This window comes from Sinocyclocheilus grahami, unplaced genomic scaffold (genome assembly GCF_001515645.1).
Source record: "Sinocyclocheilus grahami isolate Dianchi unplaced genomic scaffold, SAMN03320097.WGS_v1.1 scaffold1278.1, whole genome shotgun sequence".
In the NCBI taxonomy this organism is placed as follows: Eukaryota; Metazoa; Chordata; class Actinopteri; order Cypriniformes; family Cyprinidae; genus Sinocyclocheilus; species Sinocyclocheilus grahami.
Window position 1 is genome coordinate 212,045 of NW_015506457.1, and position 25,736 is coordinate 237,780.

General features: G+C 38.2%; 1 protein-coding gene across 2 annotated transcripts in view; it reads right to left on the minus strand.

The window, feature by feature from the left end:
• Positions 1-11,023: 11,023 nt before the first annotated feature.
• Positions 11,024-25,736, minus strand: part of LOC107568753 (gastrula zinc finger protein XlCGF57.1-like) — a 28,415-nt gene continuing 13,702 nt past the window's right edge. Inside the window, exons 2-3 of one of the 2 annotated variants that reach the window (XM_016254749.1) lie at positions 13,055-13,321; positions 11,024-11,388 (exon numbers count right to left, since the gene is read on the minus strand). In XM_016254749.1, coding sequence (XP_016110235.1) covers positions 11,258-11,388; positions 13,055-13,321 — 398 coding nt within the window. In that variant the 3' untranslated portion in view covers positions 11,024-11,257. Of the gene's footprint in view, positions 13,322-25,736 lie in introns of both variants that reach the window. The other variant, XM_016254748.1, reaches the window with a different exon arrangement.

Here is a 25,736-nt window from a genome sequence, read left to right on the forward strand (position 1 = left end):
GTCATTTGATTTTTAACCTTTATAATGTACAGTGTTTATCTAAATGCAAACTAGGTTCTAATTGAACGTACAGTTGTGTACGTACCCATGCTGGAGGTAAGACGGTAAAACAACATCACAATATCACCGTTGATCCAATTTTCAAAATCGAAACATAATCCACGTTGATTCAAGCATGGTACCTCCTCCCGTGTTTGAGGAGTATAACTGTAGACGGGTGTTATTTGTGAGTGGCCAGCGGTGACTTTTTTAACCAGGTATGCTGAGTGATAAGCCCCCCCCCCATCGGCTTTTAGGACACTCAAAAGGGATCACAGATGACAGATACCTAAGAAACACTGTAGCAGGTGTCGATTTAAATGTATGTACATTTACTACCTTATTTGTAAATGAAATTCATCTCCATTCCTTCTTCTATCATTTAAGGTTTATCCATTGTTATTCAAATGCTAGAAAAATCTAGCTGGTTTTCCAAGAAAAAAAAAACGCCAAATAAGGTTTGCACGTAGTTACGTTATGATATGTAATCAGAGGGTGGGGAGATGGGGGGATTCCCCCGCTCTATATGTCTCTCTGCATCAGCTAAATGATTCGTTTATTCCCAGTGAATAGGAGTTAAACCTCCCCCCGGGTGACACTACTCCAATAACAGACCATGCACAATACCAAAAATATTCAAAATACCGCAAAGTAACGTTGCAACCTTGCAAACAACAATAAAATCAGAAAAGGACTGTAACTGTAAGCGACACGAGCATACACAAAGCAAAGGGAACATTATGATGTTTGTTATTGTTAAAATTTTATATAGCCCACGTTTTTATAAAAAAAAAAAAATGTACTGCTTAGGCAATAACGTTGACAATAACGATATCTTCAACATACGTTGTCTATGACCAAACATGTAAGAAGATACGTTTTCAGTGGACTTTAACAATTTTTTTGCTTGAGAAAACATAGAAATATACAGTCATAGTGTTTTTTTTCTTTTGATTTAGTCGAGTTGGTTCAGCATCAAACACAATGTGATTCTCTGCAATCGAGATCTGACAGCAGCAGCACATTTTTCCGCTTGGGCGAGCACTTCTCGGACAGCTTACCTCGCGCATGAAATCATCCGCAGACCAGCACATCACTGAGAACTCGCTGCAATCCTGACGACTCAGAGCAACAGAGCGGAGGCGAGAAAGCTGCGGAGAATCCGCTCGCCCGGAAGCAACCGCAACTGGTAGATTTACAGAAGATTACTGCCGTTTGGCAAATAAATAATTTTACATACTTATTCCTAACTCTTTAGGCTTTAAGTTACATTTCAAATGACAAGGGATCAACTTATAATCATGTTTATATGAATTATCCCATGAACTTATTCTCTCAAATGGCCTGGGTATGCGGAGCATTCGCAGCTTATATGGACGGAACGCCACTGATATATATATATATTAGGAATGTACAATATTGGATTTTTGCCGATATCCAATATTTTTCAACTCATTTTGGCCGATACCAATGCCAATATATTTCCTTTTGTTTGTAAACAAGAAGTCTCTCCTGTACAGAGTAGAGCCCTGCACGGGCCTCAAATCTAGGCCCTAGCCCGGCCCCTGTCCAACAGCTTATCTGAATTCTCATTTAACACTAGAACCGCCAGAGGTCGCTGTATACTTAAAAGCGCCAGCGGGTCAATTTTACCCACACACATAACAACTGTATTTATATGGCTAAAGAACGTAATATTTCATTGTATTATGCCACTGTCTTCACAAAGACGTGTCTAAAGTCATGAAGTGATTATGTCTATTCATCAACTATATTTTTATCCTGTTGTTTTATGTTCAAGACTTCTTAATGCAGGCTACACTAATCCATAATGATCAGTAGCCTAAGCTAAAAAACAAAACAAAACAAAACAAAAAAACCTGCACTGACAACGGAAATTAGAAGGTAGTAGCCTAAATATTTGGGTGGTGTAATATTAAAATACATTGTCATTAATCAATATATTAAGATAACCCATGCTATTTAAATTACTAAAATAGTCTATAGACAATAATGAGCAATAATAACCACACTGCATAGGATGATGCGATGACAAAATCAAGCACACAGCTTCACCTAAATATTTATTAATTTATTTAGTTATATCATTTATAATTTGAAGAAGAGAACAACACCATTAAAATTTTGGGAATCAAAAAATGGTTTTATTCATTACATCATATAGATCAGTTTTTTTTTCTTCAGGAAACAGCGAGACTAGAATAGCAACACAGTAGCGAACAATAAACAATATGGCAAGACAAAAATGCAATAATTAAAACAAAGTTTGACCGATTAGACTAAGTTAGACTAAAACGTGTAAATATGATATCTGGATCACTGTCAGATGCTGAGCCGACCCAGGAGGCATAAATTAGACTAAGTTAGACTAAAACGTGTAAATATGATATCTGAGAAAATGAAACTGATAACCACTAAATCAGTGAGTGAAAGGCGTTGCCTAGAAATGTACAATGTTAGAACATAAGCGGCAAGAAAATGACAGCACATAAAATACATGCATTATATAGCGGGTAAATTTGACCCGCTGGCGCATATGTTTTTTGTACATTTCTAGGCAACGCCTTTCACTCACTGATTTAGTGGTTATCAGTTTCATAAATAAAGTCAAAATGACTAAAAAAGGCAATTTCTGGACTTTAGGGGAAGTCGTGGCCTAATGGTTAGAGAGTTGGACTCATAACCCAAAGGTTGTGGGTTCGAGTCTCGTACTGGCAGGGATTGTAGGTGGGGGGAGTGAATGTACAGCGCTCTCTCCCACCTTCAATATGATATCTGGATCACTGTCAGATGCTGAGCCGACCCAGGAGGCATAACTTACCATCAGACGTGACGTGACATGTGGCCAAGTATGGTTACCCATAGTGTTTCTACCTTCCAGAAATTGCCTTTTTTAGTCATTTTGACTTTATTTATGAAACTGATAACCACTAAATCAGTGAGTGAAAGGCGTTGCCTAGAAATGTACAATGTTAGAACATAAGCGGCAAGAAAATGACAGCACATAAAATACATGCATTATATAGCGGGTAAATTTGACCCGCTGGCGCATATGTTTTTTGTACATTTCTAGGCAACGCCTTTCACTCACTGATTTAGTGGTTATCAGTTTCATAAATAAAGTCAAAATGACTAAAAAAGGCAATTTCTGGACTTTAGGGGAAGTCGTGGCCTAATGGTTAGAGAGTTGGACTCATAACCCAAAGGTTGTGGGTTCGAGTCTCGTACTGGCAGGGATTGTAGGTGGGGGGAGTGAATGTACAGCGCTCTCTCCCACCTTCAATACCACGACTGAGGTGCCCTTGAGCAAGGTACCGAAGCCCCAACTGCTCCCCGGGCGCCGCAGCATAAAATGCTGACCACTGCTCCGGGTGTGTGCGCGTGTGTGTGTGCGTGCACTTTGGATGGGATAAATGCAGAGCACTAATTCTGAGTATGGATCACCATACTTGGCCACATGTCACGTCACTTTCACTTATAGGTATAAATGCCCCGTTTTTTGATCTGGTTTTATCTAAATAATTTTTTTATTACATAATTTTAGTAAAAATCAATGACTTGAATGTTTCATTTTAAATCTTTTATGTACATTTGAAAAACAGCCACAGGTAAAGTTTTCCCCATGGTGGTTCTACTGTTAATGCAGACATGCTGGCGCTGCGAACACTTGCATTTGTTTTTTTAATAACAGTGGAAACAATTAAACATTTTTGCTTGTAAAGATAAGATTAATGCATCATTCGGAACTGTAAAGTGTCTACTTTTATTTTTGTGCACTCACTATTTTAAATCTTTATGTACATTTGAAAAACAGCCACAGGTAAAGTTTTCCCCATGGTGGTTCTACTGTTAATGCAGACATGCTGGCGCCGCGAACACTTGCATTTGTTTTTTTAATAACAGTGGAAACAATTAAACATTTTTGCTTGTAAAGATAAGATTAATGCATCATTCGGAACTGTAAAGTGTCTACTTTTATTTTTGTGCACTCACAATATCAACAAAACGTTGTGCTTTTGTAAAATAAAAGAAAACAAACAGGATGCGCTTTCTGCCGTCTTGGTCTCCGTGAACAGGAGTGCTTCACAAAAATGAACCGCAACTCAACGAATACTTGCCTCAGAGACATGATAAATATATCTATAGAAAGCTTTGAATGACTACAAAACGAAATAAGTAAAATCGAAAACAAAAACTCTTTCATTATATAATCCAGTGCATTTCTCTCTAAAGGCGTGTCTAATGAGGAGATCGTCAGGATCATCAACTTCAACTTCACTTCGGGCTGAAATGCAGGGCTCTAGTACAGAGATAACAAACAAATTAGTTTTTTACAAAATCTTACTTGTTAGAATTAAAAAAATAATAATTAAGTTATTTTATAATGGGAGTACACTGAAAGCTGAAAACAACTGTAAATTATATAAATCAATCACTGCATTTTTTTTCCAGACAGATGCAGTGGTAACCTTCCCATGGTGCATTTCTCTCTAAAGGCGTGTCTAATGAGGAGATCGTCAGGATCATCAACTTCAACTTCACTTCGGGCTGAAATGCAGGGCTCTAGAATTAAAGAAATAATAATGAAGTTCTTTTATAATGGGAGTACACTGAAAGCTGAAAACAACTGTAAATTATATAAATCAATCACTGCATTTTTTTTCCAGACAGATGCAGTGGTAACCTTCCCATTTTATTTGAAGATTTAACATTTGTAGATGGTCTAAAGTAAAAGAGTTGTAACAATTCTGAAAATCTTTTAGAGGTTCTTGTCTTTGATTTTCATAATTTGAAAAAAAAAACACTTTACACATTAATGAATAAATCTGTACGTATAAAATTATTTAATTTACAAGTGTCATTGTGATTTTTATTTATGTATGCTATAGCTTCTGACCTTAAAATCAAACATACTCGTGCACTCGTGTAACACTCTTATGGAAATATAATATTTTGTAATTATCATTTAAATCTGACTAATTAACAAATCGTTTGTCATAAATTAACATCTCAGGAAAATGTTATGGGGTTTCAAATCAAAATATGAGCTTCTGTTATGAAACCGGACGATGATTTCATACACGTCCACTGTAGAGGACACCAGGCCTTAAAGCATGTTTATTGCACATTTTAGAAGACACAACAAATGAACAGAGAAGAAATTATATATCAATATGCTATAGCTTCTGACCTTAAAATCAAAACATACTCGTGCACTCATATAATATTTTGTAATTATCATTTAAATCTGACTAATTAACAAATCGTTTGTCATAAATTAACATCTCAGGAAAATGTTATGGGGTTTCAAATCAAAATATGAGCTTCTGTTATGAAACCGGACGATGATTTCATACACGTCCACTGTAGAGGACACCAGGCCTTAAAGCATGTTTATTGCACATTTTAGAAGACACAACAAATGAACAGAGAAGAAATTATATATCAATATTCCTATTAAATATTAGATATTATGAAAATCTTGCTAATTATTACTCCCATTATTGCACTGATTTGTTCATTCTATGTTGCCCCAAAAACACATGAATATGCAAATTAGATACAGTTTATAGATGCATTGTATGTAATTGAAAAACTCATTAGTGTCATTGTGATTTTTATTTATGTATGCTATAGCTTCTGACCTTAAAATCAAACATACTCGTGCACTCGTGTAACACTCTTATGGAAATATAATATTTTGTAATTATCATTTAAATCTGACTAATTAACAAATCGTTTGTCATAAATTAACATCTCAGGAAAATGTTATGGGGTTTCAAATCAAAATATGAGCTTCTGTTATGAAACCGGACGATGATTTCATACACGTCCACTGTAGAGGACACCAGGCCTTAAAGCATGTTTATTGCACATTTTAGAAGACACAACAAATGAACAGAGAAGAAATTATATATCAATATTCCTATTAAATATTAGATATTATGAAAATCTTGCTAATTATTACTCCCATTATTGCACTGATTTGTTCATTCTATGTTGCCCCAAAAACACATGAATATGCAAATTAGATACAGTTTATAGATGCATTGTATGTAATTGAAAAACTCATTTATGGCCATTTTACACACATTTTGCATAAAAGAAAAATGGTTTTAAAAAATATCTTTCATAACATAGTTGAGAATCATCTTTATATAAAGTTTGGTATAAAAAAAAAAAATGAAAATTGATTTCCGGTTCAAACAAAAAACTCTTTTTGCCTTTTCATGTCTATTCATGTCTTTTTATTTTTTTAAAAAACAGGACTTTTTAAAGTCCCGATGTCCTCTACACATAACATATGAATAAAATATCATTTTTCAAAATTGTTCTTATGCTCTAAACCAGTGTTTCTCAACCCTGGTCTTGACACCCATTTCAGGTCCTGGAGTTTCTTTTAAAGAGCTAATGAGTTGAATCAGGTGTGTTTGATTAGGGAGACGCACAAAATGTGCCGTGCTGGGGGGTGCTCAGGACCAGGGTTGAGAAACACTGCTCTAAACAATGTAATGACATGACAAAATACTAAATTCACTAAACTGTTTTTCCCTGGTAGTCAGGAGGTTAAGATATCAGCACAAGAACACACTCAGCAAAATATCATCTAATTATCCTTATCGATAAAATCCCAGAAATTATTGAGATCTATTTTTTGTCAATATCGTACACCCCTAATATATTTAACATTTTGATTAGAAAAAAAATGTAAATAAATATAAGTGCCCTTTTTTCCACTTGAGCCCCTGCCCCTCAAAATGTCTGTGCACGTCCCTGCGGACCTATATATCCAGGACGGACGGACAACAGCAAAAAAATAATAATCTTGATATCTTGACCGATTACAGAAGAATAAAATAAAGCGTTTCCTTTTCAAACTTAGAAGGGTTCAGTTTTTGCTGATGATATTCTTTTGTTTTATGCCTGCGGTAATTATGAGTGAAACATCACGTCATCATTGTGTATCAAACAGTGCCACCTCGAGGAATAAAGATGCATTGCACATATTGAGTCATCAGATATGTAAATATAGTTGCTCAGGAAAAATATACTTACACATTTACATACCTCGGGTCTCTAGCGACCGTGTACACTTTTTACAAAAAATTAATCAGAAAACAGGCATTCTTTTATATTTTATGATTTTTTTCTTGTTATATTGTTTATAATGAATAGATTGAAGAATACTAAGAAAGCTGATGTCTACCTTTAAAAAATGAAGGAGGGAGAGGAGAGAGAATGATGTCCCGGGTCGCTAAACACCCGAGGTATGCATTTAAGAGTTAAACAGATTTCCTTTTTCATTTCGTTTCTTAGGGCCACCATTTGGACAAAATCTTGTTATAAGATGATTGGAGCACTATAACTTGAAGGCAAATGGCAAAATAATTTTTTTACAGTGTACATAAACTTTATATACTTAAAACTGTGATTCTCATGTTTGAGCTCCGTTGCTTGCTGTCAATACATGCCTCAGAGAGGTAAACACATCCGTTATCTTCAGTACAAGCTATAACTGAGATTGAAACACGGCTGCCCCCTACTGGCAAGCGTGTAACTTTGGTTTGAGAAGTCGGGGGACACAAAATGGGGGAAAATGTTTAGATTTGAATCCCATTTCCTGCATGTACATACATTTGGTGATACAAAATCCAGGAAATAATTAAGCTGATTAATGATCAATTCTGCCAAAAAGAATAGTAGGCTACTAAACTATGTATAAGAAAAAGATGTCTTACTTTCTTTATTGTTTAATAGAGGCCGATCGCCAAGACTTGAGAGAATCATTTTATAAAGTTGAAAATGTTCACCATTAATGTTTTGAATAATGTTTAAATAATGTGAGACTCAATTTCCACTGTTAAACAAACTTTTATTTCAAACTAACCGCTGTACCTGAAAATATAAAATAAATCACTTGTTGCACAGGACAGAATGTTCTACATCAGTGGATCCCAGACCCGGAGGCATTTCTGCGTACCCCCTCTTCCACTTAGACTGCACCTTTTCCTTTAAAGGACAATATTTGCCATTAAATTGACTTTCCAATGAATTTTTTATCTTTATAAATAGAATATTAATGTTTAAAAAAAAAAGTTATAGATGCAATGATGATAAACAAGTGAAAAGTGATTATTTTAAATACTAAAAGCGCCAGTAGGTGGCGGTAAGTCACTGTCTTAATGTGTGAGTCATCAAGTCATTTGTTCATTCAGTAACTAAGCAAGTGGCTGTATTTATAAATGAATCATTGAATCAATGACTCGCGTCTGTGCCCTGCTCGGTCCTGCTCCTCCGAGGCGATGACGGCGTGCGGTTAAAAAAATCATAACAAACAAATTTGAAAGTGGGGGGGACACAAACGTGATTTTGAAAAGTGGGGGGACTGTCCCCCCTGTCCCCAGAGGAAATTACGCCCCTGCCTACTGGTAATGTACTTCATGTGCCAGAGAACTTCACAACGGGCAGGTCATGGGATCCCTTTCCTTGTGGAGCGCATTTTTAAAGGCCACATCTGTAATCGGTTTATACAGTGGGTACGGAAAGTATTCAGACCCCCTTAAATTTTTCACTCTTTGTTATATTGCAGCCATTTGCTAAAATCATTTAAGTTATTTTTTTTTCCTCATTAATGTACACACAGCACCCCATATTGACAGAAAAACACAGAATTGTTGACATTTTTGCAGATTTATTAAAAAAGAAAAACTGAAATATCACATGGTCCTAAGTATTCAGACCCTTTGCTGTGACACTCATATATTTAACTCAGGGGCTCTCCATTTCTTCTGATCATCCTTGAGAGGGTTCTACGCCTGCATTTGAGTCCAGCTGTGTTTGATTATACTGACTGGACTTGATTAGGAAAGCCACACACCTGTCTATATAAGACCTTACAGCTCACAGTGCATGTCAGAGCAAATGAGAATCATGAGGTCAAAGGAACTGCCTGAAGAGCTCAGAGACAGAATTGTGGCAAGGCACAGATCTGGCCAAGGTTACAAAAAAATTTCTGCTGCACTTAAGGTTCCCAAGAGCACAGTGGCCTCCATTCCTTAAATGGAAGACGTTTGGGACGACCAGAACCCTTCCTAGAGCTGGCCGTCCGGCCAAACTGAGCTATCGGGGGAGAAGAGCCTTGGTGAGAGAGGTATGTCTCTAAAAATGGCTGTCCACCAACGTTTACTATCCAACCTGACAGAACTGGAGAGGCTCTGCAAGGAGGAATGGCAGAGGATCCCTAAATCCAGGTGTGAAAAACTTGTTGCCTCTTTCCCAAAAAGACTCATGGCTGTATTAGTTCAAAAGGGTGCTTCTACTAAATACTGAGCAAAGGGTCTGAATACTTAGGACCATGTGATATTTCAGTTTTTCTTTTTTAATAAATCTGCAAAAATGTCAACAATTCTGTGTTTTTCTGTCAATATGGGGTGCTGTATGTACATTAATGAGGAAAAAAAATTAACTTAAATGATTTTAGCAAATGGCTGCAATATAACAAAGAGTGAAAAATTTAAGGGGGTCTGAATACTTTCCGTACCCACTGTATGTGAAGAAATCCATTTATTTCACAAACTTCTTCCTCTAACTACTGCTTTTTGATGGTTTGACGAACAATTACTCCGAGTCGCCCCATGCCGTTTCACAGAATTATACAACGGCAAGAACGTCAAGTATAAAAGCCTCGTCTGTTTAGGGAGGAGCATGCACAGTCAGCAGGTTCACGGCACAGAGTCAGGATAAAGTATAAATGAATATGAAAGTATAAGTGAATGTTTATTTTTTTCACTCCAACTTTCCAGAAATTCCTGCCCACGAAAAGCTGCATGTATAGTGGGGAAAATAATTATTTGACCCCCTGCTGATTTTGTAAGTTTGACCAATTACAAAAAAATTAAGGGTCTATAATTTTTATGGTAGGTTTATTTTAATGGATAGAGACAGAATATCAACAAAAAAAATCCAGAAAAAACAAGTTATATAAAGGTTATAAATTGACTTGCATTTCAGTAAGTAAAATAAGTATTTGATCCCCTACCAACCAGCACGAATTCTGGCTCCCACAGATCGGTTACGTGCTCAAGTGGAACACAGATTAGTCCTGCCACTTTAAGAAATTACTCCTAATGTCATCTTGTTATGAGTATAAAAGAAACCAGTCCATAGAATGGGTATCTTCCATTCAAACCTCTCCCACCACCATGGGCAAGACCAAAGAGCTGTCAAAGGACGTCAGAGCCAAGATTGTAGACCTGCACAAAGTTGGAATGGGCTACAAGACCATCAGCAAGAAGCTTTTTGAGAAGGAGTATTTGACTCACTGAAATGCAAATCAATTTATAACCTTTGAACAGTGTTTTTTTTCCTGGATTTTTTGCTTGATATTCTCTCTATCCGTTAAAATAATGCTACCATAAAAATTATAGACTCTTAATTTCTTTGTAAGTGGGCAAACTTACAAAATCAGTAGGGGATCCAATAATTATTTTCCCCACTGTATATATATTTGATTACCCCGATAGGCCTATCTGTGTAAACGATTTAGAAAAAGTTCAATCGATTCAAACTTTATATCAAGTACAAAAGAGTACAATGGAGAAGGTGAACAAAGAACACTCCATTCATAATCGCTGTAGCTGTCAATCACGTCAGTTCAGCATGAGTTTATCAGTGACTGAGTTCAGTAAAACTCCCATTATAATCTTTGAGGACCTCATGAGATAAATGTTTTCCTGACCAGGCTACGTTAATCTCCCAGAACCTCAGTCAATGGTCTAACACACTTTGTAGGATGCCTGAGTAAAAACATTTACAAATATAATAGCCTGCAGAGCTATCAGGTGGACATAAAATACCAATGTGGGTTGATAGCCCCACCACATTGTGGAAAATCCAATGGCTACAAAAACCTTGAACAACAACTTTGAATTTATCTTCAGAAAGTGTTTTAATGTAAATTTGATGCAAATGCACAACAATGACTGACATGTTTTGTTGTCATGCAGGCAGTGGATGAACCAATCCCAAATAAATGTGAAATGGACCAAGTTCCAAGTTTGCAGCCAACCTCCAGATAGATACTGAAAATGTGCTCTTCCAGTCTTTTTCCAGATGTGGCCTGTCCCAGAGCACTCAGACTAGGCGGCAGGTTCACCTTCAATGACCCTAAATACAGCCAAGACAATGCAAGAGTGGCTTAGGGATGACTCTGGGAATGTCCTTGAGAGACAGAGCCAGAGCCCAGATTGAAATCCAATCGAATCGGTGGAGAAACTTGAAAATGGCTTTCCACCGTCAGTCCCCATCCAATCTGACAGCTTGAGAAAACTATATGAAGAAAAAAAAAGACATAATCTGTAAATCCAGGAGTGTAAAACGTATTGCATCATACTCAAAAAAAAATACTTGAGGCTGTAATCACTGCAGAAAGGTGCTTCAACAAATCTAAAAAATCTGAACACTTATCAATGGGTTTTGATGCTTAATGAATATGTTCTGAATGCAATGTAGACACATGAATACAACATACTGATTTTTAAGTATTATACTGAAGAAGAAAAAAAAACTCAATACAAACCAAATTTCATGATTTTAAAATGGCATGTGAACAACCTTAAAAAAAAAACAAAAAAAAACAAAACAAGAAAACCAAGTTTGGGCCACAGTCATCTGCGACGTAAACGCAGCTTTGATTTCACACAGATATGCATCTTCTGGTGGCATTTTAAATGACCGAGCCATTTAAAACTCTTTTGACAAAAAGAACAAGAATACAGTCTCACATATGCATGCCATTTCATATGTAACTCTAAGTGTGATGAGAGTTTGGGGATTTTTCTTTTACTCTTAACACAATTAAACGGTCTTCCTCCCGAAAGCATATGCAGGTGTTTTCTGAAATTGCTAATTTTTCGAAACCCCTTGTCACACTCAGAACACTGGAATTTCTTTCCAGAATGGGTTTGCAAATGACGTTTCAGGTCCGTGTGATATGTGAAACTCTTCTCACACCGAAGGCACCTGTAAGGCCTCTCTCCAGTGTGAACCCTCATGTGAATGTCAAGGTTTCCTTTAACTGTGAAACTCTTTCCACATTGAGTGCAGCTGAAAGGCTTCTCTCCAGTGTGAATTCTTAAATGAACCTCAAGATTTGCATGGTTTTTGAAAGACTTTCCACAGTAATGGCACATGAAAGGCTTCTCTCCGATGTGAGTTCCTACATGATTCTTAAGATCATTTCTGTCTGTGAAACTCCTTCCACACTGATGGCATATAAAACGGATCTCTCTCGAGTGAATCCTCATGTGGTCTTTAAGGGTTACCGTAAATCGGAAACACTTTCCACACTGACTACATACAAATGGCTTCTCTCCTGTGTGAGTTGTCACATGGTTATTAAGGGTTCCTTTATGTGTAAAACTCCTTCCACATTGAGGGCATGTGAAAGGCTTCTCTCCAGTGTGAATTCTTATGTGGATTTTAAGGCTTGCTTTCTGAGAAAAACTTTTTCCACACTGTTGGCAGCTGAATGGGCTCTCTCTTGTGTGCACTCGCAAGTGGACTTTCAGGTTTCCTTTTCGAATGAAACTTTTTCCACAATGTTGGCAGGTGAATGGGTTCTCTCCAGTGTGAATTTTCATGTGATCTTTAAGACTTCCTTTTTGAGTGAAACTTTTTCCACACTGTTGGCAGGTGAATGGGGTCTCTTTAGAGTGAATTCTCATGTGGACTTTCAGGTTTCCTTTTTGAGTGAATCTTTTTCCACATTGTTGACAGGTAAAAGGACTCTCTCCAGTGTGAACTCTCATGTGGGATTTAAGACTGCCTTTCTGAACGAAACCTTTCCCACACTGCTGGCAGGTGAATGGGCTCTCTCTAGTGTGAATTTTCATGTGGACAGTCAGGTTTCCTTTTCGAATGAAACTTTTTCCACAATGTTGGCAGGTGAAAGGGTTCTCTCCAGTGTGAATATTCATGTGATCTTTAAGACTACCTTTCGAGGTGTAACTCTTCCCACACTGCTGGCAGGAGAATGGCTTGTCTCCCATGTGAATTCTCATGTCGACATCTAGGTTTCCATGTTGATCAAAATGACTACTAGTTTGACTAGTCGTTTGAGCTGTTTTTTGTGACAAAGTCTTTTCATTCTGTGAGCAACTTAAAGAGTTTTCTCCCGTTATTAATGAATGATGTTCCTCATATTGATCCTTAATTTCCCTTTTATTTAGTTCTTGACTCTCCTCCTTCAGCACCCTCAGGCCTAAGGAGAAAAAGAAAGTTTAATGGCAGTTTAATGGCACAAAGCAACACACATCAAAACATTTAGATATATAGAGCTTAAAAAATCAACATGTACATGTAATAATTAGTTACATTTATATAGTGCTTTTCTGGGTACTCAAAGCACTTTACATGAAAGCGGGGGAATCTCCTCAACCACCACCAGTGTGCAACATCCACCTGGATGATGCGACGGCAGCCATATTATGCCAGAATGCCCACCACACACCAGCTTATTGGTGGCGCAGAGACAGAGTGATGAACCCAATCAGTGTATGGGGATGATTAGGAGGCCATGAGGGTCAGAGGCCAATGGGCAAATTTGGCCAGGACACTGGGTTTATACCCCTACTCTTTTTTGAGGGACATCTTGGGATTTTTAATGGCCACAGAGAGTCAGGACCTTGGTTTAACATCTCATCCGAAGGACGGTGCTTTTTACAGTATAGTGTCCCCGTCACTATACTGGGGCGTTACGACCCACACAGACCACAGGATGGTCACTAACACCTCTTCCAGCAGCAACCTAGTTTTCCCAGGAGGTCTCCCATCCAAGTACTGACCAGGCTCAGCCCTGCTTAGCTTCAGTGGGCAACCAGTCTTGGGCTACAGGGTGATATGGCTGCAGGCAATGTACATGTCACTACTTCTCAATATTATTAACATGTCCCGAATACTTTCAAGCTGGCAGTTTTCAAATCCCCATTAAAGGGGTTTTATTATGCTCTTTTACAAAGTCTTGATTTTGTTTAGGGGGTGTACTAGAACAGGCTCTCATACTAGGTTGTTAATTTTACATTATTACAACACCTCTCTCCCCAGTCTGGTATGAACGGCTTGAATAGTTCCTGTATCAAATGAAGGCCCGCCTTCTGAAATACGAAATGTGTTGTGATTGGTTAGCTGGGCCAGTGTGTGCTTTGATTGGTTAGCTGGGCCAGTGTGTGCTGTTATTGGTTAGTGGGCCAGTGTGTGCTGTGATTGGTTAGCTGGGCCATTGTGTGCTGTTAAAACACTGGCCCAGCTAACCAATCACAGCACACACTGGCCCAGCTTAAGCTTTTTACACAAGTTTAAGGCTATTGCGTGCATTTGAACGCAGAACTCTTCAGCTGCGCTGACGGCAAGCATGCTGCTGCTGTGGGACACTAAACACCATCAAGCCGCACTTGACAGTCGCGGTAGCACGGTCTCCTGTTGTTTCCACCAGCGCGGCAATCTTTTTTCATCACTAATTGATGGATGTCTAAAATCTAAAAATAAGGAGAAGCCTAAAACAGGCCCGAGGCCCGGCCCGCGTCTGAACTATGACTTGAAAATTGTCCCGATGCCCAGCCCGAGGGGCATAAAAAAGTCAGGGCCCATCGGGCCCGGGCTGAAATACAGGGCTCTAGCTCTGATCTAGCACACAGAAAACGATTTGACTGAAAATGTATCAGAAGAGATGAAAGAAAGATAGTGGTCATCTGCGTAATTCGGAAAAAGAGGTGGCTTTTGTGCATTAGGTATGTTTTTTTTAAATACTCTTTGTACAGTAGTTATTGTTCATTCTAAATTCATTTTTTAAATGTAGAATATGTGTTACATAAATACATGAAATGTAGAACATATAAAAAAGTGCTCGTGGCTCGTCAGAGGGTGCCCCCCCACGCATAAAAGTGAAACTCCGCCTATGATTGTGCTGTTACTCCTTTCGAGCCGAATTTCACAAAATTGGGTGTTATTTATGGGGAGTAGAATGATTTATTTATTTCCATGAATGTAATCAATTAGATATCATAATATTTAGGCTATAATATTATAAATCAGGTTGGTTTGTATTGCTGACGTAATATGTAAATGATATGCGTGCGGCCCGCGAGACTCGCACTTGGACCATAGTGCAGCCCGGTGGAAAAAAAGGTTGAGAACCACTGCCTTAGCGGAATCGAGTAACAGCACATTGCTAAAAAAGATTTAGCAAACATGCCAGTGCATGTTTGTGTTTACGTTCCAGAGAGTGTCAAATCTCTGGTTTATATTATACATTTACTGTATATATATATATATATATATATACATATATATATAAACCCTTGAATGAGTTGTTTTCAACCAGGTATCATTGTTTCTTTCACAGGACAACAAACTGGACGCTAACTAGTCAGGTTTCAGGAGTGGCCATTCAACTGAGACTGCGCTACTGTGAGTCACTGAAGCCGTGTGGATTGCAAAAGCCGATTCCAAATCATCAGTTCTTATTCTGCTGCTTTTGACACTGTCAATCATCAGATCCTCCTGTCTGCCCTCTCTTCACTGGGCATCACAGGAATTCCACTTCACTGGTTTGAATCCTATCTCACTGGTAGGTCTTTCAGGGTGGCCTGGGAGGGGAGGTATCCAAAGCACATCAACTGGTCACTGGGGTTCCTCAAGGATCAGTTCTTGGACCCCTCCTCTTCTCCATATACACGACATCACTGGGCCCCATCATACAGGCACATGGCTTCTCCTACCATTGCTATTCTGATGACACACAGCTCTATCTTTCATTTCAACCAGATGATCCAACTGTAGCTGCACGGATCTCAGGCTACCTGGCGGACATCTCGGCATGGATGAAAGAACATCACCTACAGATCAACCTGGCAAAGCCTGAGCTTCTTGTCTTCCCTGCCACTCCAACTCTACAGCATGATTTTTCCATCCAGCTAGATTCTTCTACAATTACCCCATCAACTTCGGTCAGAAATCTTGGTGTAATCTTTGATGACCAGCTGACCTTCAAAAGACCACTTTGCAAACACTGCTCGATCTTGTAGGTTTGCATTGCACAACATCAGAAAGATCCGTCGACGCCTCGTGGTACCATCACAGAGAGGCTCAAAATCACTTTCCAGAACATTCTCGTTCACCATTCCTGGCTGGTGGAATGATCTTCCCACCCCTATTCCGAATTCTGAATCCCTGACAATTTTCAAGTGACAGCTGAAAACTCATCTCTTTCGGCGCTACTTGACTTCATCCTAAATAAGAAAAAATAAAAAATAAAAACTTTGTCTTACTCTTTATTTATTCCTTCGCTTTCTAGCTTGTACTTATTTGAACAATGCCTGAAACTTGGTATTACGAGCACTTCCTGTGTCTATTTGCCTCTTTAAGAAGAATTGCTTTATGTATTCCCAATTGTAAGTCGCTTTGGACAAAAGCGTCATCAAAACGACTAAATGTAAATGTAAATATAAATATATATATATGCACTAAATAGGCACTACTTTAACGACAAGACAAGGTCATATAGTTGTTGTTGAAAAAAATAATAATAGTAAAGAATAGCACTGAAGGCAACAATCCTTGTTACCTCCACCACGTTTAAAGTTTATGGCCCGCCTAACTCGAAAACTCGAGTATCAAAATAATCTCTCAAGTTTCCCAGTAGTAAATACAACTTGAGAGGCCGTTCATGTCCAATTTCCGATTAGGATTTATGATAATTCCAACTTGAAGGCAGCATAAAACGTGCTCCGTCCCGGAATGTAAAGTGCAATGTGAGTGCAGCTATGCAGAGCATAAACTTCTTTGGTAACACTTCCTAATAACTTTCATTAATAATCATCCACAAACATTATATAATGTTTAATAGATCATTAGTAAATATAAGTTAAAACAGCTAGAAATATGAGATAATGTGCTTGTTAATCGATGCTGTCAATCGATTTAAAAAAAAAGGAATTAATCACACTTTTTTTTCTGAAATTAATCGTGATTAAACCCACCTAACATTAAAGTTTTTAAATATACATATATTTTGCAACAATTTCACATTCAATCTTCAAATTTTACAATATTTTTAATATTTGTTTAATGGCATCTGTTTTATGACTGAAGGCGAGTATCACTGATACCAATACTACTGATGTCTTTAAAAATGGTTCTTTTTTCCCTCTAATATTTAACCATTAACTAGAATTATGAGCTTTAATTATGCTCGACCTTAGTGCAGCTTTTGATCTAATAGACCATGATATCCTTATTAAATGTTTAGTGCATGTTGTGGGTCTGAGACGGACTGTTTTAAAATGGTTTTCTTCTTATTTAAAGGGACGATCCTTTTCATTGAGGGTTGGGGAATTTTCTTCCTTTTCAGTTTCTATTGATTGTGGAGTACCTCAGGGCTCCATTTTGGGGCCTATTCTGTTTTCACTATTTCTGTTGCCTTTAGGCCTTATTTTTAAAAAACACAGCATGTCTTATCTTTACGCTGATGATATTCACATTTATTTGCCTATTAGATCTGGTTAGAGCAAAATAGCCTACAGCTAAATGCGAGTAAATCTGAAGTAATCATTTGTGGGCCAAATAAGGTTGATTGTGACATAAACGATGTGTTAGGTACATGGAAAACAAATGTGCAGTCCCAAATAAGAAATCTGGGTGTAATTTTTGACTCCGCTACAACATTTGATCATCAGATTAAATGTGTGGTGAAAAGTTGCTTCTTTCAGTTGAGGACTATTGCAAAAATGAAATCCTTTTTGTCTGTTGCTGACCTTGAGATAGTGATTCATGCATTTATCTCCTCCTGTTTGGACTACTGTAATGCACTTTATTTGGGAGTGAGCCAATCTCTTATTTCAAAATTGCAATTGGTCCAGAATGCAGCTGCGAGGCTGCTTACTAGCACAAAGAAAAGGGAGCATATTACTCCAGTTTTGGAAAAGCTGCACTGGCTTCCGGTTAAATATCGGATTCAGTATAAGGTGTTGCTGTACGTTTTTAAAGCTGTCCATGATATATGAACTCTGGTAGACCTCAAAGATCATTTAACTGCTTACTGCGCTCAGTTCTGAAAACTTGCCTGAAAACTAAGGGGGATCGTGTATTCTCGGTTGCTGGCCCAAGACTGTGGAATACCCTACCACTTGACATCAGATCTGCACCCTCAGTTGATGTTTTTAAATCTCGCGTGAAAATATACTTGTTTTCTATGACTTTTAATTGTTGACTTTTGAAAGATGTAAATTGTTTTTCTGTTATTGTTGATTTTTGTTTTTACTATTCTCGTCTTGTTGCTGTACAGTCCTTTGGTCTACTTTGTAGTGGCAAGGGCTCTATAAATAAAGTAGACTTGAGATTTGAGACTATATGTAATGTTGACTATACTAACATTACAGTATCATTGAGAGCTATCAATTTTAACATTCATTAGACTTTAAAAAATAATTTCTAATTGTAGTTAACTTAGAACAATCTTCACATAAACCCATTATAATAAATGTTATATTTATCTGTGCCCTTCAGCAAGTAGGAAATATACAGAAATTGAATGAAGTTATCAAATGCTAAATTCTAAATTGAATATAAATTAATCCTTAATGCTACAAAAGTTATCGATTCCCTCTTTTTTCTTTTGTTCTTTGATTAACAGACATTACAGCAGCTGGGTTATTAGGTTATTTGGCTGCTATTACTTTAAGAGCCTCCTCTGCTGAATGTGACGCTGATCTGACATGCATGCTTTATTCGCACTTTCATTTGAAAACATTCAAGCCAAGTATAATGTCTGATAGGGCAGGAAAATTGTTTTTTACTGACATATGGCCTGACAACATCTCATCTGACTGCAGTTCACTGATGTTCTACTGAAGCTCCTCATCACCTGTACCGTTTCCGCTCTCATTTGACTAGCGCATGTCACTGAGGTGAAGTGGAGTGCGCATCTGAATAGTCTTAAACTTTCAATTCATATGATCATGCACTTCTGGGTACGTTTAAGAGTTGCTTAAGAGGTCAGTGTACTGGCATCAATTTGATTACTACAAGGGAACACGATTCAATCTGTTCATATTAAATTGCTTTGACAAACGAACAAGCATTTTCTTGAAAAACTTGTTTGTTTTTTCCTGTTGATGTTCAGTGCAACACAGGCATTTTGGCGATGACTCATCTGAACACCTCTGATTGGCCATTGCATTCATAAGCACAACAGAATCTTGTGTGATAGGTTATAATGCGCAGTGCTGTAAAAACGCATTTGCCTCTGGCTCAGCGGCAGCCAAAGCGAGAGCACAGGCTTGAATTCAGCAGCTGGTGATGTGCCATACTGAACGCTCTAATCACACTGGTGTGATCGTATCAATTATACAAATATTATTGACATTTTTTTTTTGTTTTTTGGAAGCTGCATTCAAAATCCACTTGGCTCAAAAATCTGAGGGGGCATGTGTTTGAATGGGTATGACGCCTCTGTCCACCACGGATTAAATCACGTTCTGGGAGGAGCGGTATTTTGGCTGGGCCCCTCTCTGGTCTAGGCAAGGCAAGGCAAGGCAAGTTTATTTGTATAGCACATTTCATGCACAATGGTAATTCAAAGTGGTCTAGTGACCTGGGCACATGCCTGGCGTTAATCCGTCCCTGCTTTAGCCAAGCATTCACATGATGTATCTCATAACCAATACTCCAGTTAAATATCACCAAATGCACATTACCATTCTTTGCTTTAAAAGATTTGAACAGCAGCTACACAAATTTTTCTCTACCTGCTTTTCTATTTCCGCCACAGGACAGGAATTAATGGAAGGAATTACACAAGCCTCTGTTTGGATCCAGCCTCTTATGATACTTTGAGATGACCCAGCACTAGAGCACTTGCCGGACCCACACACACATTTCATGAGGAAAGATAACATGCACATTTTAGCCAGCCCAGACCATCTGAATTGCACGTGTTTCTACTTTCACATGCTAATTACTTGGTTGCACTTATGACCATGATAACTTTCTGGCATCAATTCTAGTAGGGTAAAATGTAATTAAGTTTTTGAAATGGTCTGTTTTGCCCTGCCGTCATTAGCTGAAGCTGTGTGTGAACAAGGCGCTGCTGCAGAATGTGAGCTGCTCCATCTCGTGCAGCCTCTTCAGAGGGTACGGCGTTCCACAACAACGCTTATGTTAGCTGCCCGCAGATGCACCTGCCTATAATAAATCAGCCTAATTTGCAGCACAATCGGCCTATGCAGATTAATTAAAAAATACCAAAAATCGGCCCAATTAATCATTATACACATTTTCAGTGGTCAAAAACCAAATGTGGGTCACTATGCAAAAATATGACACTTCTTTTCTTTTAAAGAGGAATGTCTGAAGAACAAATAATGTTGAAACTAGATATGCATCTCGTTTCTTTCTTTCAATACATCTGCATTGAACATACCTGTCTGAGTGCCATAAATATTATTTTTTCCAAGTCTGCATGCCTATAACTCAAGAAGTATTAAAGATATCACAATATGATTTTAGATTCAAATTCTTAATAAACTTTTCTTTTGGAATCTTCATTTTCAAGGCCCTACATCATTCGGTCCCAAAGATAGGGGGGTCTCAATGAGGCTCCAGATTGTTGAATATTACTTATTTTCAGCAAAAAACAAATGTTGGTCACTTTGTATACAGCTGATACTTATTTGGTAACAACATGATATACATGTGTGTGTGAGAGTGTGTGTGTGAGTGAGTGTGTGTGTGTATGTACGTATGTGTGTGTGTATATATATATATATATATATGTATATACACACACATATACACATACACATACAGTCGTGCTATCAACATGCTAACTTCATGATTTAAGATGCTAGTTCGGTTACACTTTACTTGAAGGGGTGTGCATAAGACTGACATGACACCTTCATAATCACGACATGACACACGTCATGAATATGAAGGAGGTGTTATGCATGTTTATGACAACTGTCATTAATTGTCATTCACTCAGTTATGTAATTTTTAATGCAAAGATGACATTGTTAGAGATGTCTTTGTTATGGGCTATGGTTAGGGGTAGGGGTAGGGTTAGGTCAAATAATGTCATATTTGCATTAAAAATTACATAACTGAGCGAATGACACTTAATGACAGTTGTCATAAACATGCATAAAACCTCCTTCATATTCATGACATGTATCATGTCAAGATTATGAAGGTGTCATGTCAGTCTTATGCACACCCCTTCAAGTAAAGTGTAACCGCTAGTTCTTAATAAACTTTTCTTTTGGAATCTTCATTTTTTAAGGCCCTACATCATTCAGTCCCAGAGATCTGGAGATGTCAATAGCCGCGTTTCCACCATCGGGCCAAAAACGGGCGTGCCAGTCGCGTTTCCACTGTCACTTCCGGGGCTTGATCGTGCCTCGTCGGTGCTTCCTCTGGGCCAACGGCCCGGGTTTTTTGGCCCGACGAAAACCTTGGGCCAAAGCTGGGGCTAGAGGAGTGGTTATGAACAAAGGCAGAGTTTCTCTGTGTCTGGAGAGCGCCAGGGGCGCGGATCATTTCATAAAGTTAACAGCTAACACCAGCATTAAAGACTTTAAAAATAATTTTAGCTCAAAACTCACTTTCAGAAAGCAGCGAGTGTTTGAAATAACTTCTGAACCGATGTGGATTATGATCACCATACAAGGCAGATATAAGCGATGCAAAAGATTATGCATGCTAGCCATTAACGTTAGCATAGTAAACATGGTAAATACGCTTGAAGAAATCAGACGTCAGCTTCTTATTCTCTATCACAATCGTGCATTTATTTAGAAACATATTTTATCTGTCATAAGTCTCGTCTTGAGAGTTTAGCTCCATGTATGTCATAAAAATATAATGGTTTTTGTTCGGGAGCTTTTATAAAAATATAGAAATTTAAATTCTTATATATATCGTATATTTTAATGTACTCATTCTAATATGTTTAAAAAATAATTTACATTGCTGGTAGGTTATCATTACACAAATTAACATACTCTACAATTAAAAAAAAATGAGAAGAGTTCTAAACTAACGCGCTGTCTTCACTGTATCTAACGCACACACGCTCAAGGCTGATTTATACTCGAGCGTCCGCAAGTTCGCTTACGTGCGCGCTGCGTCATTTCGCGTGGCGGTGTGCACAACATTTTTTGTAACTTTCCTCGCAGCTCCGCTTCCGAAGATGCACGAGTTCAGAGCGACTCTAGCCGAACATGCACGTCTGTGCCAGCATTTGTGTGAAACTGAAGCAGTTTGGTTAAGTGCAGTCACACACACAGATCACGCTGCACTGTCCCTTCCGGGGCGTGATCGTGCCTCGTCGGTGCTTCCTCTGGGCCAACGGCCCGGGTTTTTTGGCCCGACGAAAACCTTGGGCCAAAGCTGGGGCTAGAGGAGTGGTTATGAACAAAGGCAGAGTTTCTCTGTGTCTGGAGAGCGCCAGGGGCGCGGATCATTTCATAAAGTTAACAGCTAACACCAGCATTAAAGACTTTAAAAATAATTTTAGCTCAAAACTCACTTTCAGAAAGCAGCGAGTGTTTGAAATAACTTCTGAACCGATGTGGATTATGATCACCATACAAGGCAGATATAAGCGATGCAAAAGATTATGCATGCTAGCCATTAACGTTAGCATAGTAAACATGGTAAATACGCTTGAAGAAATCAGACGTCAGCTTCTTATTCTCTATCACAATCGTGCATTTATTTAGAAACATATTTTATCTGTCATAAGTCTCGTCTTGAGAGTTTAGCTCCATGTATGTCATAAAAATATAATGGTTTTTGTTCGGGAGCTTTTATAAAAATATAGAAATTTAAATTCTTATATATATCGTATATTTTAATGTACTCATTCTAATATGTTTAAAAAATAATTTACATTGCTGGTAGGTTATCATTACACAAATTAACATACTCTACAATTAAAAAAAAATGAGAAGAGTTCTAAACTAACGCGCTGTCTTCACTGTCTCTAACGCACACACGCTCAAGGCTGATTTATACTCGAGCGTCCGCAAGTTCGCTTACGTGCGCGCTGCGTCATTTCGCGTGGCGGTGTGCACAACATTTTTTGTAACTTTCCTCGCAGCTCCGCTTCCGAAGATGCACGAGTTCAGAGCGACTCTAGCCGAACATGCACGTCTGTGCCAGCATTTGTGTGAAACTGAAGCAGTTTGGTTAAGTGCAGTCACACACACAGATCACGCTGCGGCCGCTCTCAGACATTCAGGAGCAAACCTTTTAGCGCTGCCCCGCAGTTTTATCAACTAAATAGCTTAATCGCTCAAGAGCTACATTATCTTTCTCAACAAGGAGCTGGTAGCATCATTTATATACTGTGACTACAAATCAACAGAAACAGACTCGACTGAATAAGTAGGTAGGCGATGTTCATACCGCTTTTTTTCTTTGTGACTAATTTTCAGTCCTGATTAATTCATTATGATCAATGTATCACTTATTATTGTAAAACAGTGATGCTTTTGGATTTAAATCTTTTAACAAAGCAAACAAACGGCCGCTTTTATCATGTTCGTTTTGTGATCGCGCTAGTTCCAGTGACTTATTTCTTATTAGTTTTCTGATAACTTCTCTTTGTTGGTGAAATGATGGGGTTGCGTGACGTTGTTCCTGAAAGGCGTGTAAAGGGCGGGTTTTAGTGAAGCACAGCAGAGCTTCTGGCCCGACGGTGGAAACCCATCATGATTTTGGGCTCGGTGCTACAGGTCCGAGTCTATTAGCCCCTCCCGGCCCATTTAAAGCACTGGCCCGACAGTGGAAAAGCGGCTACTATAGATAAAAAACCCATCATAAATATTTCTTATTAGTTTTCTGATAACTTCTCTTTGTTGGTGAAATGATGGGGCTGCGTGACGTTGTTCCTGAGAGGCGTGTTTAGTGAAGCGCAGCGGAGCTTCTGGCCCGACGGTGGAAACGCAGGGTGATTTTGGCCTCGGTGCTACAGGTCCGAGGCTATTAGCCCCGCCCGGCCCGTTTAAAGCACTGGCTCGCACTGGCCCGACAGTGGAAAAGCTGCCCATGAGGCTCCATATTCAGATTGTTGAATAATACCCATTTTCAGTGGTTGAAAACCAAATGTTGGTCACTTTGTATACAGCTGATACTTATTTTTTTAAAGAACAATGTCTGAAGAATAAGTAATGTTGAAATTAGAATTGTATCTTGTTTCCTTCTATGAAAACAATATGTATAAAACATACCTGTTGGAGTGCTAAAAATGCACTGAAATGGACAAGCTGAGGCAAATTACCTTTCTTTCAGTAGTCTATTCATAAGATTCTATATTTGAATCAGTTTCAGGGATATTTTGAAGAAGGGATTTTGTTCATTTTAACAGCTTCTGAAGCTACCAAGGGTTCAGATATGCAGTATTGTAACATGTTTGAAACAAATCCCATGCCTCTTAGGGAAAAGTGGCTGCTTTTGCCTGCATTGCATTCACATCAATAAACCAAGATTTTTCCTCATCTGGATTAATTATTAGAATTAATTTTTTATTGTTGTATAATGTAAAGCATCATCAGATGAAGTAGCATCTACTGCTAAAGGGCATATTTGGCAGAATCACGGATAGTACCTCAAACATTTAAGATCTCTCACACTTGGAATGATTAACACTGGGTAATTCTAAACCACAGGTAAATGGGATCCTAAGTAATCTTATTTTACATTTCAGACTGTTCATACCATACCTAGAGTTAAGAATTAATCCTGGCCATTCATAATCTGGCATATTCTTCAGATATTCTGCTTTAAATACAACTAGATAAAAAAAGTTTGTCAAGACAAACTTTAGGTTGGCTTGAGAAAACCTAGCCTGAAAGTTTAAAGCACCTGTAAAAGCTTGAAGTTTGAAAATTTAGATAGATTAGAAAATTAGCATGTTGCTAATCATGTTTCTAGTAGGGATGTTTCTCGTACTCGTTAAAATGCCCCGATACCAAACGCCATCAGCCCTTAGCCTCAGTGACCGCCTGTGGTCTCCTGCGCATGCTGTCAGCCAGCTTCATGCAAACCTCATCTTCAGTTTATTCCCCAGACTCAGTCTGAATAATTTTTGGACCCAAATTTGTATCAGTTTTACTGGTAGTCCACTGTATGAAGAATGTTTGGGTATGATTTGTCACAGTTTACTTTATTTTGCTATCCTCACTTACATAAATTAACTATAGTGTCCTGCAGCCACTAAAACAAAATATCAAAAATAATTTTTGGTTTGACTGTATATCCTTCGGTTATTTTCACACTTAATTATGCCCATTAAAATGTATTTTACATGTTTTTGTTACTTTCACTCTTCATTTTTTTGCTCTATGTACATATGAATATAATGTTAAACATTCAGTATTAACGCCTGTATAGCTGGTGTGCGCGAGCTGATAAACACAGCACGCTGAGTGGATTGAGCGCGCGGCGGCGCAGATGTGCGAGCTTATCGAGTCAATATACCTTTCTCACAGACATCACTGGAAAGTTTGTAGTTCGGTCGGATACGTCAAAAACAAGTAAGTAAATCAATGCACAAGTTACTTAATGGAAGAGAGAGAGAGAGAGAGAGAGAGAGACAGAGAGAGAGAGAGAGAGAG